General features: G+C 38.4%; 1 protein-coding gene and 1 long non-coding RNA gene across 2 annotated transcripts; one reads left to right on the top strand and one right to left on the bottom strand.

Annotated features, from left to right (window-relative positions):
- The first annotated feature begins 571 nt into the window (after window positions 1-571).
- On the top strand, window positions 572-18,189 carry socs5b (suppressor of cytokine signaling 5b). Its single transcript, XM_032553158.1, has 2 exons — window positions 572-1,115; window positions 12,337-18,189. The coding sequence occupies exon 2, from the start codon at window positions 12,374-12,376 to the stop codon at window positions 14,042-14,044; it is 1,671 nt and encodes a 556-aa protein (XP_032409049.1). The 5' UTR covers window positions 572-1,115; window positions 12,337-12,373; the 3' UTR covers window positions 14,045-18,189.
- A 1,240-nt stretch (window positions 18,190-19,429) lies between these two features.
- LOC116713154 (uncharacterized) lies at window positions 19,430-20,016 on the bottom strand. The gene is made up of 2 exons (XR_004337803.1): window positions 19,792-20,016; window positions 19,430-19,734 (listed from the first exon to the last, which is right to left on the bottom strand). It is a non-coding gene; the product is annotated as an uncharacterized LOC116713154 (long non-coding RNA).
- Window positions 20,017-21,554: the final 1,538 nt, after the last annotated feature.

Here is a 21,554-nt window from a genome sequence, read left to right on the forward strand (position 1 = left end):
GCATCCAATAAAATGTTCATCCAGTTTTGTCTTGTCAACAAAAACTCAAAGACATGTCATCATGTCTTAGTCATCAATGACACACGTCGTAATTTTTGTCATTGTCTCGTTATCATCATAAAAAAGGGTTGTCAACAAAATAATTTTGTTACAATCATTATCAAAATTGTGGTGAAATTATTTACAATAATAAAATAACATGATTACAAAATATTAAATTCAGACAGATTGGCCAATCACCGATTCCCCCAAATTAAGGAAATCAGAACCGATAAATTGTCTGGCCCTAATTTCATACATAAAAATAAGAAACATACAAAACTAACAAATAAAAAGGATGTATAAAGTTGGAAAACCTGTTTTAAGAGAATTATTTCAAAATGCTAATTTTAAATATTGACTTTTTGAAATGCATTTGAGTGTTTTGTTTTGTGTCCCCCATGAAATTTATTGAAAAAAATATAAATAAATAAATAAATAAATAAAAACAGAACAGAAAAACCTGGGCGCACCCGGGGCCCCTGGTAAAAGTGCCTTAGGACCGCCCCTGTTGGCGTCATCCTCGGCCAGGCCTGGATACAGGAACCAGTATCCCCTTCGCCGCTCCACGTTTCCAAGTAGCAGCCAGCGGAGAGCTTCCTCCCCCTCCTCACACCCATTGGTGGCCGGGCACGCCTGAGTCCAGCCTGTGCCGGGGCATTCCCTATCCGCTCCGGAGGAAGTAGTCACCCCAGCGCGGTCCTCCATTGGCCCGAGCCGCTGTCAGTCGAGGCTGCCTCACGTTGAGCCCCGTCCTCTTCCCCGGCTCCGTGTCTGCTCAGACAGCCGTCATATTGGTTGCTCCAGGCAGAGAAGAGGAGTCCCACCATGATGAGGAACGGACTGTCACGGCGGTTAAAGATCAGTTTAGCGTTCAGGTCGCTCTGACCAGTGTTTTTAGGGATTTATTATTTATTTTTTTTAAATATTCGGGATGATACCATCAAGAATCAGTGTTCGTTCTGCGCTTTCGTCCGACGCCGTGGTCCTCTGGGGGGATATATGCCCGATTTTTCTTCATAGCCATTTTTTACAGACAAAGAGAGACGTTGAGTAGGGCTTCCAGAAAGAGAGGGGTGAGTCACTAATTCAAGCAGCAACTCACCTGTCTAACGTGTCACCTTTGTTTCCTTGACAACCTAAAACCACTCTACACCGGCTTGTTTTATTTCTACATTTTTCTGTCGATAATTGTCACAAGCTAGCATGCTAACCTCGCTAGCTAAAGCTAACTAAAATGTTAGGAAATTTCTATTCTGGAAAGGCTAACTGTTAGCTGCTAAGTTTAAGGCCTGTTTAGGCCTTGAACGGGGCTGTTTCTATGCGTTTGTCTGAACCGATCAGGCTAGTTTGTCGAAGGTGAGCGCCGATAATGTTATCTTAGGTCTGTAGCTACATTTAGTGGTGTGCTGGGACTGCTGTCGGTCGTTAACGGGTTAGCAGCTCCGCTAATTTGCCAGTGACAAGGGGAAAGTGGGGCCTCCAGAAACCCGAAGGCCTCCCTACGGTTTCTGTACACCCGCTATGATCGCATCATGTCTTTTATAGATGTTTTTACTGACAATCGGGTTATTTATAAAGCACCAATTCACAACGTGAGTGATATCGGGTTACTTTACGCGACAAACTTAAATACACATCTAGTTGCATGCAATGCAGTCCAATTCAGTCTAAATGTGTTTGATTTAGTTAAAATCATTCCAGTGCAATACGGTTGGATTCACATTCAAATCAATCCTATTTATATTATTATATATATTACATCGGTGATTTTAGTTATTTCATTCAGTTAGCAAAAGTAGAGTGCAGCAGTTAATCTGGCAAGAAACTGGAATTTCCAGGCACCATTTTTTTTGTAAAGCTCAGACTTGCAAATGCAGATTTTAACAGATAATGCATTTTTCCTTTTTTAAATCCTACTCTCAGGGCAGGTTGATGTTTTCTAAATGCTCCAATTGCTGCATCTACAAGTTTTTACAGGTTGTCTTTTGACCAGTTTAATGCTCAAAAAAGGGCATTTTTACTTTTGTTTGCAAATTTCACTTTGCATTCCAGAAATCTGTGCTTTGTGCTTTAAACCTCAAATTATGTGAACTAATATACATAAAATGAAGCCCTAATCATTTCTGCACTTCCAACTTAAAAAAATCTTTAACATTCAGAGTGATCACATGTCTTTATATCAGTTGAGTGTGCAATTCCAAGTAAAAACATAAAATGTTTTAATTACATCTTCTACATGAAATGTGATATTGGAAAGTGCAACATCATGATATTGCATGATATTTCCAAGGGTTGGTGATCACAATCCTTCACAAATGGTAAAGATTCACCTTTAAACACAATTGTAACTGAATATTTTAACAGTTCAAACAACAAATATGCCTTAATATTCATTAATATACACAGTGGAAACAGTCTTGGCACTACCACAGAAGCTAACATCTAAAGTCTTCCTTATTTCTGCCAATCAGTGCGAATGAAAATTAATGGCACTCCTGGATTGGCTGCTTTGCGAATGTCAACAATGGTGTGAAAGATATTTCTACTTACTAAACTGTATTTTCTTTAAAATATTTTAGATGTACTTTACGGAGAAAAGAAATGACTGCTTATTTTCTGTAAATAATTTGGAGTTGCGTTCCACATAAAAATCCATCAATACAGAACCTCAAACATCGACTGTTCCCGCTTTTTATTACCCATATGTATATTTTGAGTTTGACTGGTTTAAATGTGATTTAATTTGAAGTCAACATACCTTTCACTGCATAAAATCCATTTGGATTCCTGCCCAAACTGCATGTTAACACATAACTCACACGAATAAAAAACTTGCGTTACCCCAGTTGGTGATTGCTTAGCTCCTCATACATAGCAGTTAATAACAAAACCTTACAGGGTATCCACACACTCTTTATTTGAGGTATTTCCATGTTTTAGGCCAATTTTTTCCTTTGAAAACTTTGGGACAAGCAATTATAAACACACTCATATAAACCCCAGTGGACTCTCTTCACACACAGCAATTTAGAGTAAACTCAAATTTTTGTTACATGTAAATTAGCTGGATTTTATGTACTACTTTTCTAGTCACACTGGCCTCTCAAAGGACTTTACAAGTGTAAAGTGCTTACCAGTGTATGTTCACCTGCTCTGCCCAGGTGAACATAAACATGTAGAGACATGTTTTTTTTCTTCCCATATTCAGCTGTTTTTCCTTCAGTTTAATTTTGCCTGAATTCCACTTTTACAAATTACTGAACCACAAGTGTTGTGGTTTTGCAAAATATATATATTTTTCTGTAGAACATGATTATTTGTGTGCAACTCAAATGATCTCACATGTTTTAATGCCATTAGTTTAACTCGACCCCAACATGTATCTCATAAACATACACAAACCTGCAATTTCTTTCCAAGTAAATAATTTTTTACTGATTTCGTTGAATGTTTGAGGATTAGCATGAGTGACTGGCTAGCTTGCGTTTCTCCCTGTTTCTGATCCGACTCTTTGACTTTAAGTGGTCGTCACGTATTTTTAAGCATCTAGTTAATCGTTTGCTGACAAGACTTAGAGAAAAGAATATCTTCTAAGTACCTTTTGTTTTCTAAATCCTCCCCAAAAACAAAATCTCTGGAGTTTTGTTCTGTTCTGAACCTTTTATGATTTTTTATTTATTTTGGAGAACATTTGTGTTGCAAGATGGCTACTAAGCCACAATGAAAATGTTAAAACTTTAAAGAAAAATAGTTTAATGTATTGAACTAAGAACATTTGTGTCAGTGTATTATTATAGTCAACTTCACTGATTATGTCAACAAATCACTGCAGCTCTATTTGCGCTCAAAAAGCCAGACACACTTTTATGCTTCCTTTGACTTTCTGATTGAAACTGATATGGAAAATAGACAATTGAGAGGATTTTTTTTAAATCCAACGCTGCATCTTCCACACCTAAGAGTGATTATTTGTTTTTGATCATTGATCAGGGCAGATTGGGTGTAAAATCTTTGAATTCCAGTCAGTTTTTTTTCTTTATCAGTTCTGATGATCGTCGGGTCAATAATTGTTTTTTCTTGTTGATAAAATACATCAAAACTAAGAACTCTATTGATTTTTCTTGTGTGTGTTTAAATGCATCCACCAACTGTAATATGTGTAATAACTGTAATATTTCCTTTTACTAAAGCAAAAGGAAAGATTCCTTCCTTTAGAGCATTTTTACTACTAAAAAACTGAAAAAGAAATATTTTAGGGACATAAACTCTGTCATCTTGCCTTCGCTGTAAACAGCTTTGTTCACTTTCTCCGCTGCCATCACCAAACTACAACTCTATACCGGTAAACTACAATTCAAAAACGGCACAGAAAATGGATGTCATCATTCAGAACTTCTCCTTCTGTTCACTGATTGCCCCAGGATGAAATTCATCTGGAGAAATTGAGATTAATGGGAGAAATCCCAGACCGAGCATTGAAGGGAGATGAGAATCCAGGGAACTTACATGGGAAGGCAATGACCAGACTAGCTAGCTAACTAGTATCTCCGAACAAAATTATTTGCTGTTTATACCTAATAAATTAGGAATGTCCATCATTTATATGAAGACATGTTTTAGACTCAAATTTGCATTGTAGTTTCAATTAAATTGTGTTTTATTTTTAGGAACCTAACCAAAATAAAACTATGCATTTGAAATATTCCACGCTATTTCTCTACAGTGGACGTTTTTCGATATTAATATATTACTTCAACTCATTGGCTGACAAAAAGACTATAGAAATATCATGTTTATATTTTATTAAATGCTGCAGAAGCAAATGGAGTACCTACTTTCACAAGTGTATTTTTTTGAAAGATTAACAAAAAATACAGAACGTTGTTTAACAGTATTTTCTAATAACACATTAATACACAGATGGAGAGAAAATAGTTCATATGTCCACCTGCAGCATAAAGCACACTTTAAACTTAAAGTAGAAAGTTTCCACCTCCAGGCTGAAAGATCTGATTCTACTTTCAGAAAATATTTAACTACTTGTCTCCAATGACATTAGATCAAATGAACAATGATAATCTACTAATATGAAGGTATTTTAAGTTTAATAAAATGTTTTAACATGTTTTAAGAGTTTTGGTTGTTATTATCAATCAAACACATTAAAACTTTTGCTATTACATCCTCAATATTTATATCAATTTAAATAGTTTAAATAAAATGTGAATTTATTAAAGCGACTACTGCTGGATGAGATTTCCATGACACACACAATAAAAACTAGATGGTTTACTCCGGATGTTTTTATTCCGTCTCGCGTATTTGTTATAAAATAAAACGTTAGGCATCCGCAGAGCTCTCATTAACTCTGGCGTGAGCGGGGAAGGCGTTTTCTCTCCCTGAATCTTGTCTTTTCACCAGCCCTCTCTTAGATTGCTGTGCTCCCAGGAGGAAGGGCGTGTTGGGCTGCTGGAGAACAAAAGTAGCCTGGTTCAGTTTCAGGATGGCTCAAAATGGATGTGGACCGGATCGGGCAAGGAGTTCTGTGGCTGTTGGCCACCGTCACGGTTGTTTAGGGGGAATCGAACAATGGCTTTCTCTGAGCTTAGATATACGTTTACAGAAACGATTTCATGGTTGTGGTAGATCATACTCAATTCATAAAGTTGTCTTAAACGCCAAAAGGACGACAGATTGTTGACCACGACGCCGGAGTTCCTCAGTTGTAGTCATGAATTTGGCAAAAACTAAAAGCATCATATAATTGGTCATTAAAGCAGGGGTGTCCAATGTGTGGCCCTTGAAATTATTTTGTTTGCCCCCTGAACATAAGTCAAGGTGGCAACAAATTTGGCCAACGAAATAGAAAGTAATTGATGACACAAAAAAATTTGGAAATTGTTTATTTTTCTTTCTACAGGACAAAGCCTTTATGTTTTGTATCTTCAATTATGTCTAGATTTAAAATATGTTTGCTTATAGTTAAGTAGGCCTCTCACAATAAGCAATAAATCAATTAATCACATAATAAATTAGAACAAATTCAATATTTTCCATTTGCACAACAACTTTATCTTTTATTGCAATAACTTCTGAAACAATATAAAATGTGTCACGACAGGCCTATTAAGCAGGCAAAACTAAAAAAAAAGGAAGAAAAAACCCCAATAAACTCAGTTTTGCTTTGTTTCATGAACTTTGTGGCCTGCCAGGAGTTAAGATTTGCCAGTTTTAGCAGCCGGGGCAACAAGTTTGGACATCACTGCATTAATGTATCATTGCAAAAAAAAAGAGAGAGAGAGAGAGAGAGAGAAAGAAAATGAGATAACAGACAATTATTTGTTGTCTTCTGTACAGACTCAAAAATCTGATTTTCATTTTGGTTGCATTTAATGATTCTTAGCGGTGCAACGATTGCAGTTTTCTGGCCGATCGCCCATTACATTACTTTTAAAAGCCTGACCTGCCGATTCCAATTTTTGTTGATACCCTTTTTCTTTTAGTCTGAAATGTTGCTAAATATAGCAAGAATGTTGCTGAGTTGGCAACAGTGGGATGACCAACCTCACAGGTAGATAAGATCGGCTTCACAAGTAAGTATTGGTCGATCACTTATCTACCAAAATTAAGAAAATTGTGGCTGGGTAGGAAAGAAAAACTAATTGACTTTATTTGACCTTCATATCAATGATGAATCGTTAATAGAAGGGAGATTTGGACCAATTTGATTTGTGTCTAATTAGTGACTGTCTATTGGATGAGATTCTTCACCTTCACCTGGATGAGAATAATCTGCACATTTTAGAGCTCAAACATCCAACTAGAAGATCCACTTCACATCTGAACGCCCAGAAAGAGATTTGATGCTGAAAAATCGTCTTTTTCTGACCTTTGATCAGGATGGATAATCCGCCACAAATCCTTCCTGCTTCTTCAAGTCAACTTCGTGCTGACCTCAGTCTGTTGCTGCCAAAGCCTCTTAAAACTAATCACCATCCCTAATTATAAAGAATTGAAACCATCCTTTTCTACCAGTCGGAGAAATCTGTAGTTCATATTGGAGTTTATGGAAATGTATGTTTTTAATGGGAGTAAATATATTGGTATCATAGCTGGAGTAAAAAAACCAACTTACTACAAATATTTTGATTAGTGTGAAGATTTCATTTAATCCCTCCTTTTTATGTTTTTCCTATTCTACATTATTGCTTGTTTAGATAATCAAATAATTTCTAGTTTATTTAAAAGATTTTGAAGCTTTATCATTTTGACACTTTTTGATTCATGGTCATTTTTCTCAGTAAAGCACCTTTTTCTTTTTCTTGAGTAAACCTGCATCAATCAGGCTGTTTCTCACCAAAACAGACTTCTGGTTTTCTTTCAGCTCTGACCTTTTGGATTTTGATTTTAATTTCATATTTTTCAAACACCAGACAGCACAAAAGAGTAAAAATGTTTTTCAGATTGTTTGCTAGAAGTGGTAACTCTGTATCCAACAGAATCTCAAGGAATTGCAAGATTATCCCAATTTAACCATCAGAGCATAGGTCCATTGCTTATCTTATTTTTATTAAACTCTGAAATTGTAATTATTGTTTGATGCAAGGCAAAAAGTCAGATTGACTTGCTAATCATTGATAAGAACCAATCGAGAGGAAAGGTTGTCAAATTCAATCTGACAAATTAGTTGTTGCATTGCTAATCCTAAGGACTGGTGGGTTGTGAAAAAACACCTTTATTGAGCACAGGGCACAGATTCAGACTATGAAGATCTGCTATTGGACTTATAGCTATCTGTTAATGAGTCAAACACCAAATATACCTTAATATGCATCAATACGCAGAGTGAAAACCGTCAAAGCCAACATCTAGTGTCTTATGTTTGTTCTATATCTGCATTTTCTTTTAAATATTTTAGATATTTTTAATATTTTAGATTTCCTCTACAGAAAAATCTGCGACTAGGTGAGTGACTCGTCATTATATTGATTTCCAGTTTATTATCATTTGAAACTACTGTACCTGGAAGCTATAACTTTGGTGTAGTTTCTATTGCTTTTTAGGCTACGTTCATTAATATCAATAGATTATTGGCACTTATTATTGGATCCTGTCGTTTCAGCAACCAGTTCATTACAGCGTCTTGGTCAGACATTGATTTTTTTGTTCCTAATTTGATTATGTCTGATTTCTATTGGAGACGGCACCAGTTAATCTTGCTAATTCAATTGTAAAAAAATTACAAAATCATGACAAAGATCAAACTGATTTGTTGACGGCCTGAAAATAACGCTGTTCTGTGGCAGCAGAGGGGATTTCAGTCAGTTTAGTTAGCAACATTCCTCTGTCAATAATGTCTGACCCTTACATAATCTGATTACTGGGCTCGCATCATAGCTAGTGTAGCAGACTGAGCCATCACTAATTACAAGGAGATCGTGCATCAACCCACACCTACAACCCCACTGAAGGTTTTTTTTTGGATAGATTTGGAGAAGAAATCTGCATCACTTCATTTGTATGAAATCCACTTTATTATTTTCCAAATTTGACTTTTTCTGTTTTTATTTTCCATTCTTTTTTTTGGCTCTAGTGGCCTTTATTTGATAGTTAATTGACAGGAAAGTGGGTAATGAGAGAAGGGGGAAGACATGCGGCAAAGGTTGCCAGGCAGGGAATCGACCCTGCGACAGCCGCGTCGAGGACTAAGGCCTCCTTATGTGGGTTGTGCTTAACCCCGGCGCCACCACAGCACATCCCTTTATTTTCCATTCTAACCATATTTCACAACCTAGAGCTTATTTAATTATGGACTGAATTGTAGCCAGAGTTTCACATTTACTGTCATTAGTGGTTCAAGAGATCATTAAACATTTTTAAAAGGTGTTTAAAAGAATTTCCAAAATGTTCTATTTTATAGAACTAAAACTTTATCTCATCAACATTAAAAAAAAAATCAGTTTTAACTTGACTCAAAGTAGTTTCTATTTACGTTGAATCCATATTTTGCTTTTGTGTTTACCATTTTAAAAAGTGTCTAATAATACTAGTTTTAGGTTTAGTAGGTTTAGATTTAAAGGGATCATTCATTCATTTTCTGCTTGCAGATATATCGAGCCAGCTGGATAAGGTTTAATGTATTGGTGAAAACACCTCAGAGGTTTTAGTGATGAAAGTTAACATCGTCGTTACTGGAATTACTTGTTTTTCTAAAACACTGCAGCTTTATTGTGCAATTCCAAAAGATTATTGCATAATTCAACCCTGCAGAAAAACAGATTCCCCCACCCCCTCTCAAATATTAATCTAAACACTGCTTTTATTATTAATTATTGAAAATACCTTGTTAAAAATTTATTTTCCATCTGAAAAGCTCTGTTTCACGTCCTTTAACTACAACACCAACCCAATGCAACCTGGGAGAAAATGGATGGATAATCCATGTTGCTTTTTTTTGCTGTGCAAAAAATAAGTTGGTCAACTTTAATCAATATTGAAATATATAAACATATATTTTAGCGGTAGATACTCCCTATAAGTTGGAGAAATTGTATTTATGTGAGAATCTTGCATGACTTGATGTAATGTTTGGGGAGATCCGTATTTTGTTCTACTCTAAATTTTTCATTATAGCGCTTGTATAAAAACAAATAATCTTTTGGAGTCAAACTCCAAGTTTTGAATTTCTGTATTTGTATGCTCCACTATGTCACTGTTTTTAATGCATAACCATCCTTTTTATCATTTATATCTGTTATTAAAGATGTTCAGATCTTTTCCGCGGTTTTCCCACCGACTGCAGCAGAGATTCAATCTTTCCCATCTTCCTTTATTCATAAATTACATATTTTTTAAAAAGAGTTAAATTATATTAAACACAAGTGTGTTGCTTTCAGTTCTGCTATTCTGCCATCTTGTATTTACTCTATATTTAAAGCATGTTTTAGCGAACACAACGTACCTGACATGAATAGTGGTTATCAAACTTAATTTGAAGGTTGCAAAAACTTTACTAAAATACGTTGCCCTTTTCACACTTTGGTCGCAACAAATTTCTTGCGTTTTATTTGACAGACTATCACAAAACAGTGACGTGGAAAGAAAGGATGTTTCTTTTTTTTTCGCCTCTAATATCTGGAGATATTTCTCACATGCAACTGATCTGTTGCATGTGAAAGACAACTCAAATCCAGTCTCCATTTCCACCTCCTGACAGATTTTCTTCCACTTTTTCTCACTAAGTTCTACTAGCTTACCAGTCACTGCAAAAAAAATTAAAGAAAAGCGTTTCCGCATTATGGTTCTGCCACCACCGTGCTTCACAGTGGAGAAAGTGGCTCCTGTAATAGTATCAGTAATGGTTCTCTATATCCATTTGTCTTGTCATTTAATTGGAAACTATGTACTTAATTTATTTATTTTTCTTTTACATATTTTAGGCTTGAATAGCTTCACTGATGTACGAAAAAGGAGTTAGCCTAACTTCAACACAGCAAAAATCTTTTCCAGCGACCAATCAGATTGCTTTTGGACGCAAAAATTAAACTTCAGTGAGCCAAAAGAAACGGCTTAGTCGTTCATTACTGTTTTTGTGGATGTCGCTTGTGCGTCAGATTTACTGGCGTACCAGAAACGCAATATGAAAGTTCCTACCGGAACTTTTGTTTGGAAAATAAAAAGAAAACAAAATGTGATTAATTGTGTTAAAAGGTTTAAATGAACACTTTAGAGTCTGTGCATTATTTTCCGTCCACTTTACAGTCATGCACTAATTTGTTTGATTCATGCAAAAAAATAGTTCAGTAGTTGCCATTTTTTTGGCAACTATATCTTTTTCTATAAGTTTGGTACTTTATGTTAATTTTCAATGAAATAAATCACTGTTTTTGAATGCCTTTCTAAGAAATCCTATGAACTAAATTAACTTCACGAGGAAAAAATGTTAAAAGTACCGCTCCCAGAAAAGTCTCGTCTCATTCCCTCCAAATCCCTGTCAAAACTTAATGGCGTTGAATGTCATAAATCAGCAGCAAGTGTGTGAGAAAGGGAGGGGGGAGACGGAGAGAAAGCATGCGATTGTGCCCCGTCTGTCTGCTGCTGCTGTTGCAGAGAAAGTTTCGGGTCAGGTCCAGACTGGCTCTGTAATACAGTACATACCAGCAGATCAGCTGTGAGCAGATCCTAGGTTCATTTATAGCCGTGGCCTTGTGTCTCTTCACGTCTGCCTGGCAACTCCTAAATCTGCTGCTGTTAAAACCACCACCGCTCCCCCACCTCTCAGACGCTTTGGCCCTGTTACACTTCAACCATGTCTAATTACTGCACACACAGTAGCCTGAGGAATGAAACGGAGGAGATTCCTCTATGGATCTTCTGTGCAGTTTAAGGCTGTTTTCACACCTGGTAGACTTGATTTGATTGGGACCAAAGTTGCAACATTTGTCACATTTTCAGCTGCTGCTGTTCTTTTTCACACTGCCAAAGCCTTTGAAAAACCTGTTCCCCTCCTCGCCTGTGGGGGCACTGCACCAAGAACCATTGAAGGAAACGGCAAAAAAGCTTTAACACTTTAACTTTTTGCTTCAGGAAATGTAAATAAATATGGAGTAACGTCAGATTCTAGCCGTTGTAAAATTTCTCTTTATTGTTTTTAGCAAAAGACGATGAGTCATTTCTCCCGCTAGCAATTGACCTCTGTGTTTGTTTTGGTTGTATTTACCCAGAATGCCCGGCAGTTAAACCTGTCGCACTAAGGAATAAATAAATTAATGGCTTGATCAATTAAAACAAGCCCAATAACTTCCATTTGCATGACTGTTTTTTTTTCTTTTTGTTTCTAATAGACAGCATGTTAAGTCTTTAGTCTGGTGCATTTGTTAGCCTTTCTTGAAGGGCAGCTTTGTATAAAGACTTCAGTATCCATTTTATTTGTTGTTTTAGTTGGTTTAAAATGTCTTCCAGTTCCAATTTTAAATGTTTGTTAAATTGAAAGTTTATCTTTAAGAGGGTGTACTTGAATTATTATGTGAATACTATACAGTATTTTTATTCTGTTTTTAAAAACAATGTATTATATCTTTGTGTGCCTCTATTTGCTTTGACTGCGTTTCACTTTACCAGAGTTCACTTTTTGTGGTCTGCATCAGATTTTGACTACGCATTCCCAAACGAATGCCCAAACTTTCTAGGCAAACAGATTAAAGCGGACCAAACAGGGTTGATGTGAATGCACCTCTATGCTGTTGCTTTGGATAAATTTCTGAGTTAATCCGCCTCATCTCTTGTCGTTCTCAGGTCCGAGGGGCTCCTTTTCCTGACGACAGTGGGCAACATGTGGAGCAGCCTGAAGAGCAGATGCCAGACTCTCTTCCACAGCACGGGATCGGCTGAAAGCAGAGTAGAGGTAGAAACAGTGCAGTGTGTGGTGGATCTGGGTGAGGCAGACAACGCGGTCGAGACCCGGGGCCCTGCCGCCGCCACCACCAGCCCGTCATGGAGCCTCATGCCAGTGCCGGTAGTCGCCACAGGACGCCGCCATCATAACTGCGTGTCGGACATCCCTCAGATCGTAGAGATCTCCATCGATAAGGAGTCGGAGGATTCCAGAGGAACATCTGGTGGTGTCCCGATGGCACGGAGGGACTCTTACTCCCGACATGCTCCTTGGGGGGGCAAGAAGAAGCACTCGTGCTCAACAAAAACCCAGAGCTCTCTGGAAGCGGACCGGCGTTCTGGGCGGTTGAGAGGCTGTGGGAACCGCCGTGATCGGCGTTACGGTATCAGCTCCATCCAGGAGATCAACGACTCTGGATCTGGAGGGCGGAGCCTGAACACTCGCTCGCTGCGCCAGCGGCTGAGCGACACGGTCGGGTTGTGCTTGCCCCTACCTGCTCGGCAGCGCTCACACCCTAAGAACCCCATCAACTCCAAACGGAAAATCCACCTGACCGAGCTTATGCTGGAGACTTGCCCCTTCCCGCCGGGCTCCGACCTCGCACACAAGTGGCACTTGATCAAGCAGCACACGGCGCCAGTCAGCCCTCATTCCTCCACCGCATTGCTGGACGCCTTCGACCCGGCCCACCCGTCGCCGGAGGACGAAGAAGAGCGCCTGCGCGAGCGCCGCAGGCTCAGCATCGAGGAAGGCGTTGACCCACCTCCCAATGCACAGATTCACACTCTGGAGGCTTCAGTGCCGGGCCCCTCTCTCTACAAACTTGGACCAAAGATGGCTCCCAGCATTGGCGAGGTCTCCGGGGAAGCGCGCACCGGCGGAGCGTCCGGCTCAGCGGGCGCTGCATCGTTGGGGGCGTGCGGATCGATGTTGGGGGCTACGGCGGCGTCCCAAGACTGCGACTCTGAGGAGGACTCCACCACCTTATGTCTTCAAGCCCGCAGGCCGAAACAGCGGCACGCCTCCGGAGACGGCCACCAGAGCCGGCAGCAGCCCGGGCCCTGGAAGGTCCACACCCAGATAGACTACATCCACTGCCTGGTGCCGGACCTGCTGCAGCTCACCGCCCTGCCCTGCTACTGGGGCGTGATGGACCGCTACGAGGCCGAGGCACTGCTGGACGGCCGGCCGGAGGGGACCTTCCTGCTGCGTGACTCGGCCCAGGAGGACTACCTTTTCTCCGTCAGCTTCCGCCGCTACAACCGATCGCTGCACGCCCGCATCGAGCAGTGGAACCACAACTTCAGCTTCGACGCCCACGACCCATGCGTCTTCCACTCTTCCACCGTCACCGGACTTCTGGAGCACTACAAGGACCCCAGCGCCTGCATGTTCTTCGAGCCGCTGCTTACGGTGCCTCTCAACCGGACCTTCCCCTTCACCCTGCAGCACCTGGCCCGTGCCGCCATCTGCCGATGGACCACTTACGACGGGATAGGCTCCTTGCCTTTGCCTCCCGCCCTGCAGGACTTCCTCAAGGAGTATCACTATAAACAGAAAGTACGAGTTCGCTGGCTAGAGAGGGAGCCGCCACTCAAGGTGAAATAAGACGGGCCGATTACAGAACTACTTTGCCCGTTGAGAGGCCATACTGACTTGGCTTCCTTTCTGTTGGAGAATAGAATCAAGTATAACAATCTAAAGTTCATTCTAATCTCTGTTTTTGGTATTAACTTACATCACTGAGAATACATGATTATATTCAGTGTAATGCTGTCTGTCGAGCACGTTTTTAAGCTGAACAGGTTCCTATTTTTGTGCTGAACGTCTGTGCTGAACCCCCACCACGACCACCAACCCACTCGTACACCTGCCTGCATGCCCCCCCCTCTCTCTCTTCATACCAAATTACTATTTCAAGCTGTACAGTTCACTTTGTGCGTCCCTATTTACCTTCAGAAACACTTCATAGAGCACCTTACTAGAGTGGAGAGGGCATCTGCAGGCGCCTCCTGTTATTTACGATGCACTCGTTGCCTCCTGTTTGCATGCATGAGATCAGCTAAGCCACTTTAAAGGTGACCTATTATGCTTCCTTCAACAGGTTAGGATAGATCTATGGTCTGTACCAGGGGTGCCCAAAGTTGGTCCTCGAGGGCTGGGATCCTGCATGTTTTAGTTCTCTACTTGGTTTAACGCACCTGGATTAACGGATGGCTCTTTAGAAGGCCTAAGAAGATTTTGGTATTTTGGTATTACCAAAATACCAAAAGTAAAGGTTGTTACCAAAAGTAACAACCTTTTGACATCCTGAAAAGCTTGTTACTACCAGCAGGGAGAGATCTAAAACATGCAGGATGCCGGCCCTCGAGGACCAACTTTGGGCACCCCTGGTCTATACAAAACATTTCCATTCTTCTTTTTTTTTCCCACAAAACCATTTTTGGATAATGAGATGTTAGCATGTTCAGTTCTGCTTAGAATGAGCTCATTTGGTGCGTCTTGTCACTTTAAATCTAAATAAGCTGCTGTCTACCATCCCTTTGCCCCCCCAACTCAATCTTTACACTCTTGCGTGAAAATGGCTGTAGACAGATGCACAATTATACAACTATGCATCTTTAAAAAGCATAAGTCAAAAAGAACGCAGCAAGTGATTGTAAATCAACAACAAAACATACAGCAGTAAAACCAGCTGACCAAATGTGCTGCAGTGCTGCTTGGGTTGCTAGGTAATGGGGATGGAGTTGCTAGGTAGCAGTACAGTGCTTGTGGAATGTGACTGAACAATCTGGAGGTTTTTGAAATGACTCAATTTCCAGACACCTTTTTTTTTTTTTTTTTTTTAAGCGCTGGGTTGTTTTCAGAAGCAGCTAAGACCCAAATGGAAGTACAAAAAACTTCCAAAATTTGAATTTTGCATAATAGGTCCCCTTTAAAACCTAGGCATAGGGATTCTGATCGGTAAACTGATTTATTCATTATGACAGTCATATCTTCACTATCAGTGTTCGTCCAACAGTCAGGAACTCTGCTGTCGTCAGCTCTGCAGTGTTATTTGTCCTGAGCTGTTGCGTAGCCTTCATTCCCGCTTTCTTGACCCAAAAATCTGGTCCACTCATTGCCAAGTTTACACAATGCCAGTCGGCCATGATATTAGGAACGCCTCTGTCAGACCCACCATCATTCAAAGAGAAAGTCCCACCTTTGACCCCAAGCAGGGTTCGCCCTGAGGTTGTCGTGTGGCTTTGGGAAGTTAACCGCTGTAGCTTTGGGTTGTAACATCATCCAATTCACACGTTCTTATAGATTTCTGCGAGAGCGTTTAACGTTGTGGCTAACAGGCGTCTCGTCATGAACACACCTTCAACTTTTCCTCATTTTGCCTCCTTACGACCACAAACCTCAGTATTCTTCTAGGATTTTGTATGACAGGCAAGCAGAAAGCAGCTCAGAGTTATTAGATTGTTTTTTTTTTTTTGTCTTTTTAAACAATACAAATCTGAAAAGTGTGGCATGTATTTGCCCCCCTGAGTGAATACTTTATTGCATCTAATGGTACGTTGACCAACTTTACAGACTGAATTTTTTCCCCATTCTTCATGCAGATCAGATGGAGAACGTCTATAAATGGCGTTTAACTTGTGCCTCAGCTTCTCGTTAGGTTCTAGCTCTGGACTTTGACTAGACCAGAGGTCAGCAACCTGCGATTTCAAAGCTGCGAGTGGCTCTTTGGACCTTCCACAATGGCTCTTTATAACTTTGGTAAAAAATGATGAAGACCTAACTAATGATTTAAATGTACATGTAATAAGAAATGCAGGGTTTTACATTTTTCCTGCAATGTCTGCATTGAATTTGCACCAGTAGTGATTTTATTTTTTGGAAATTATGTGAACTTATTTCTTATATCATTTTTCACCGCTCACAAAAAAATATCTTTTTGCAAAATTTTATGTTTATCTTTACTTTAAATTAGAAAAATATGGATAGTGGATATTATCTAAAATTATAACTTCTCTTTTGAAAAACATCTTGAAACAAGTTTTCAATTCAAGAATTATTTAAATAGCTGCCTGTAGTCAATGAATACTTATATTTTAATATAAATAAAAACTGATTCGAGAAAAAGGTGCAACACAACTTCTCTGACTCTTGTGGAAGAACTGGTTTTTATTTAGAGGTATCAGAATAAAAATACATGCCACACTTTTCAGACTTCTATTTGGAAAACATCCCTTTTGTTCTGCTCTATTACATTCGTCTTTACATGCAGAATGTTGGAAAACATACTTTTGCAAATCAAAGTGTAGCTCTGAGTCCAAACTGTTTTCGCACCTAAAGATTTTCATTTTCTTTTTTTTAGCATATTCTCAAACATTTCAGGTGTGACTTGGCAACCGCTGGCTGCCCTGTCACTTCTGTAAATAAGTTTTACCTTTGTGCCTTTCAGTAGCCATCGGTCTCATTGCTTGATAGTCTAAACCTGGAGCAATAGGTGCTTTAACTCGGTCCGTTCAGATGAGACCGGCCGAATAACCGTGAAGAGGTGCATGAGCTTTAAGCTCACTAACTTTCTTGCACATTAAAGATTGCAGTTTAGTGGTGCTACGTCTAATTAGGAGCTGATCGTTAAATTAGGTTAGTTTGTTACTGTTACTCACTAATGCATGTATTAGTCTTTTGTCACATAGTGTTAGGCTGTTAGTGGGTCAGTAGGTTGCTGTTCTGCTGTAGGCATCGCGGTCCAACAGTTTCTGGTCTGCAGCTGGAATAACAAACGCAGTTTATCCTCTACTGCGAGCGTGTTTTTAACCGAATCATGTAAAACCCAACAAGTATTAAAGAAAATACAGCAGCAGGGTTGTTTGAATTCACTGTGTTTTCCCAGTAAAAAACTGAGCTGCCTGAGGAAACAGTGTTGGTTCCCCTAACTGTTCAAGAAAATGCAAAAGTGAAACTTCCTGGGACGTGTGAACATGCAATCCGTTTAAAACAAGTCTGGAAAACACCGCCTTTCTTTTTTTAGTCAACATCACACATGCATTTTAATATTTTCCTTATGTTTAAAGAAAATGTCTGTGACCAAACTTTAGTGTTATCCAAGCTGTTATTTTATTACAGATTCAGATCAAAGTTTGTCTTGATCCCAATCAGTCGGCTAATGAACACCCAAATAAATGGAAATAAGAAAGTTATATAGAATTAAATTAGTCATCAGATTTGTAACATTTTATTATGTTTTTAATTAAAGATAAAGTAATATGTCATGCAAAGATTGGACCGGACAGAACCAGTTTTCAGCTGCAGGACTTTTTCGTTTCCTCAGACGCAAATCTGAACCTCATGCTGCATGTTCACACTTCCTCGTGTTCAAAGTTGTTGTGACTTTTTTTAATGTCTGACACTTTGACGTCCACCGATCCGTTTATGAAATCATGAGGATAACGTCGTAATATTACATGAATAAAGTCGAATAAGAATAAAGTTATACAACAATTAAGTTGCATTATTGCAAGAGTAAAATTGTAATATTACAGGAATAAAGTCGAAAATTTACAAGAATAAAATGTACGAAAACAAAGTCGTATGAGAATAAAGTCTTATAATAGATGTAATATCACAATAATAGTGGTAATATTATGAGAATAATCTCACAAGGATAAAGTTGTAAATTACAATAGTCGTAATAATGCCATAATAAAGTAATAATACTTTGGGAACTTATACAATAAAAACTTTAAAATGAGGAATGCTGATCATTTTGTGACGTTGTACTTTGGTATCAGTTTTTCCTTAATCTTTTAAAACATCAGCTTCAAATTATCAGTGGCCAAACTTTAAAAAAGACACATGGACTTGATAACAATCAAAGCTTTATTCTCATAAAACTGCTTTTTTCTTCTAATCTTACAACATTCTTCTGATAGTGCAACTTATTTTTATAATTATATGTAAAAGAAATCTTAGTTGTTGTTCAACAGGGAGGCAGGTGTGACTGCAGTGTCGAAACCTGAGGCCTTTTTGTTCTGCAGGTTTCTGCGTCCTGTTGGTACTTTGGCGTGTTCTTAAAATTGTTTCACCTAAACTTGTTTATTTATAAAAAAATTTAAAATGCAGTTAGGTCCTACAACTCAGTCAAAAAGCAACAAAGTGTGTGTAGTATTGTATAGATTTATGGGGCCGTAGAGAAGGCAAGAGATTCCTTTGAGTAAATAGCACTTTAATCATGTATCTGTGTCTGAAAGTGTTCGGTCAGCCACGCTTGTCGTTTGTTTGCCCTAATCCCCAGAATATTTTACTTGAACTCATCTGGAAAAGAAAGAAAAATTATAATTTTACCATAATTTCTCAGTTTACGGATCCAATATTCTGTAGAGAGCAAACAAAGCGGCGAAAATGTTGCGCTGACCAGATTCGTGAGCTGAAACCTACAAGTGTTAACACTGCAAAAACACACAATCTTACCAAGTATTTATCTAATTTCTGGTGCAAATATCTTATTACACTTGAATTAAGACTAAGCTAGCTTGAAAGCAACTTATCAGGAAGCTTGTTTTAAGTCACACGTGTCTAACTCAAGGCTCGTGGGCCAAATCCGGGCCACCGCAGCTTTTTATGTGGCCCTCTAGATTCTAGACTAAACACTAAGTGTGTTTAAATATGTTACCAATCAAATCATTTCAGTTTTTATCTGTTTATTGTCAAATTGTATCAATCAGTCCCTCCAGTTTGCTGAGAATTATCGTGGAAATTTATGCAAAATCAACAAATCCCTGCATATCTGAACTAATAATTGGGAGTTTATTGCTGATTTTTCTCAAAAATTGTCAAAAACTTTATTTGTACTAAACAGCTGCCTCAGCCTTAATTGATGTCAGATTATAGTCCTTGATCTTTACAGAGAGTAATAAAAAGTTGCATTTACTGTCAGAAATATTGCAGATATTTCCAAATTAGCACCACAAACACTTGGATTTTTATTGCAAAAAAATCCCAAAAAGAAACATGAAATCCTGGAGGGACTGAAAAGATAATCAGTAATATCATTTAATTTGCAGAATTCATTGATATTTTAACAATTTGTGAACAGGTTTTTTCAATGCATTCTGGCCTTTAAGAGTTTGACGCCCGTTTCATCTTTAATATTGATGAAAAAGAGCTAGCTCCATTGGCAGATTATTTCACTTATAACATGGAGGAATTGTCTTAAGTACATTTATCTGCCAAAGTACTAGGGGAACTAGAACTTTTTCATGAATATTAAGGAACTATTTACCTTAAACAAGCTCCTATATCTTGCTGAATAGTTGCTTGTAAGTTAGTTTTGCTTTGTTTCAAGTCTAAAAAGACACTTTCATTAGAAACAAGACTAAACAGAGTTGGTACAGTTTGGTGTTTTTGCAGTGTGGATAAAACAGGCAGGGGGTCCCTGAAATATTTCACGGTGTGTGTGGACGGAGCCAGCGAAGTGAGGGGTGACCTCCGTGACCCCTATGAACCTCTCTGCTCCCCGTCGTTTCCCCCTCAGGCCCAGTTTTCCCCATGGGAAATGTCCGACATTAACCGTAGCACACGTTCGCCGTTTAGCCTGTAGATTTAGCAGAAAGTTTTACAGAAAAGGAGTTTATCCTCGCCTGCTTGTCTTACACACAACCCGGTCGTATAAAACACGTTGAACCAGCAACACAAACAAAATAAATAAAAGGTCCTATTGTATGTTTGTTTTTTTCACACTTTTTGCTGTTATGACACAGTTTTGTCACACTATTTGAGCTTGAAAGCGACAGCAATACCCCCACCAGCCACAAAGCAACAGTACGTCTTGTTTTTTGTTTCTTATCTTTCCACAAAGATATATTGTAAAAATAAATAAAAACAGCTTGGTTATATGCAAACAGAAAAAGAAAAAATATGTATGAAAGTTATTTTCCTTCTCCCTGATATGCTATGGAGTGTAGTTTAACAATGGTTGCAATCCTCTGTCACTTTAATGCTGCATATGCACAGTAGCTGCAATGTGGATGCAGGACTTGACGATGATGGGAGCTAATGGTCATTCAAACCCGGGGACCGCCGCAGGCAGACGGAAACCGCTGCTCTCGTTTCTTCTGCTTTTTTTTCCCCCTCACTGTTTGTTTCCTAGTTTTTCTTCTTCTGCTGTCTAAGATGTGGAGCGTGTAAATGGCATTATTAGTTTCACATTTCAGTGTCCTTTCTGTGTTTATCCGTTTAACCATTCAAGACAAGTTAAGAAAGAATAAAAAAAAATCCAGTCTTTTAATCTGTTCATTTTTAATAAGAGCCGTACGAAGCGACACTTGTAGCTGTCACTCTTGGTGCTTGGCTTATGCTTCATTGTCTTAATATTCCAAATAAAACTGTTAAGTGTAATCCACACTGGCCCAAGAGATACAAATCTCTGTGTTTTTGTGTCATTATGTGTTTATTGTTGATTAACAAGTGAGTTAAACGAAGCTTCTGGTGTTTATAGCATTAATATAACAAGGGTGGAATGATTAATCATGATTAATCGATTATTAAAATAATCGTCAACTAATTTAGTAATCGATTAATCGACTCAAAAGACCATTTGCTGAAAGAATACAGTTGGAGCAGATATTAAGCAAAAAATTGTTAAAATATGTATACATTTTGCATTTAAGATGAGGGGGAACCCTTTTTAGATATGTTTTATCCAGAACTCGAGTGTTCACCTGGTTCCATCTCTTTATATATATACAGTATATATATATATATTTTTTTTTCTTCCTATAAAGCACTTTTTGCTTTCCATTTATGAATCGGTTAGTCACAAAAATAATAAACCGATTAGCTCCGCACTGTATTAATCAAGTTGTTGACAAGTTGATCTTAAAAGGTTATTTTTAGATGCATCCTTTGCTACAAGCGTTCACTAAAGGATTACTATTATATTGCATTTAAGGCAAGAAAATGTTTTATTTTCTTATTTAAAAAAATATTTGAGTTATTTGTATGCTTTGATGTATTTCTAATACTGTATTGAGTGGTTTAAAAAAAAGAAAGTGCCCATTTTTCTTGATTAATCAAAATAACCGATTACTAAAATAATCATTAGTTTCAGCCCTAATTATAA

The sequence above is a fragment of the Xiphophorus hellerii genome, chromosome 22 (genome assembly GCF_003331165.1).
Source record: "Xiphophorus hellerii strain 12219 chromosome 22, Xiphophorus_hellerii-4.1, whole genome shotgun sequence".
Classification (NCBI taxonomy): domain Eukaryota; kingdom Metazoa; phylum Chordata; class Actinopteri; order Cyprinodontiformes; family Poeciliidae; genus Xiphophorus; species Xiphophorus hellerii.

What these genes read in the sequence shown, in the direction of transcription:
- socs5b (XM_032553158.1), top strand. Translation starts at nt 12,374, where the DNA reads ATGTGGAGCAGCCTGAAGAGCAGATGCCAGACTCTCTTCCACAGCACG.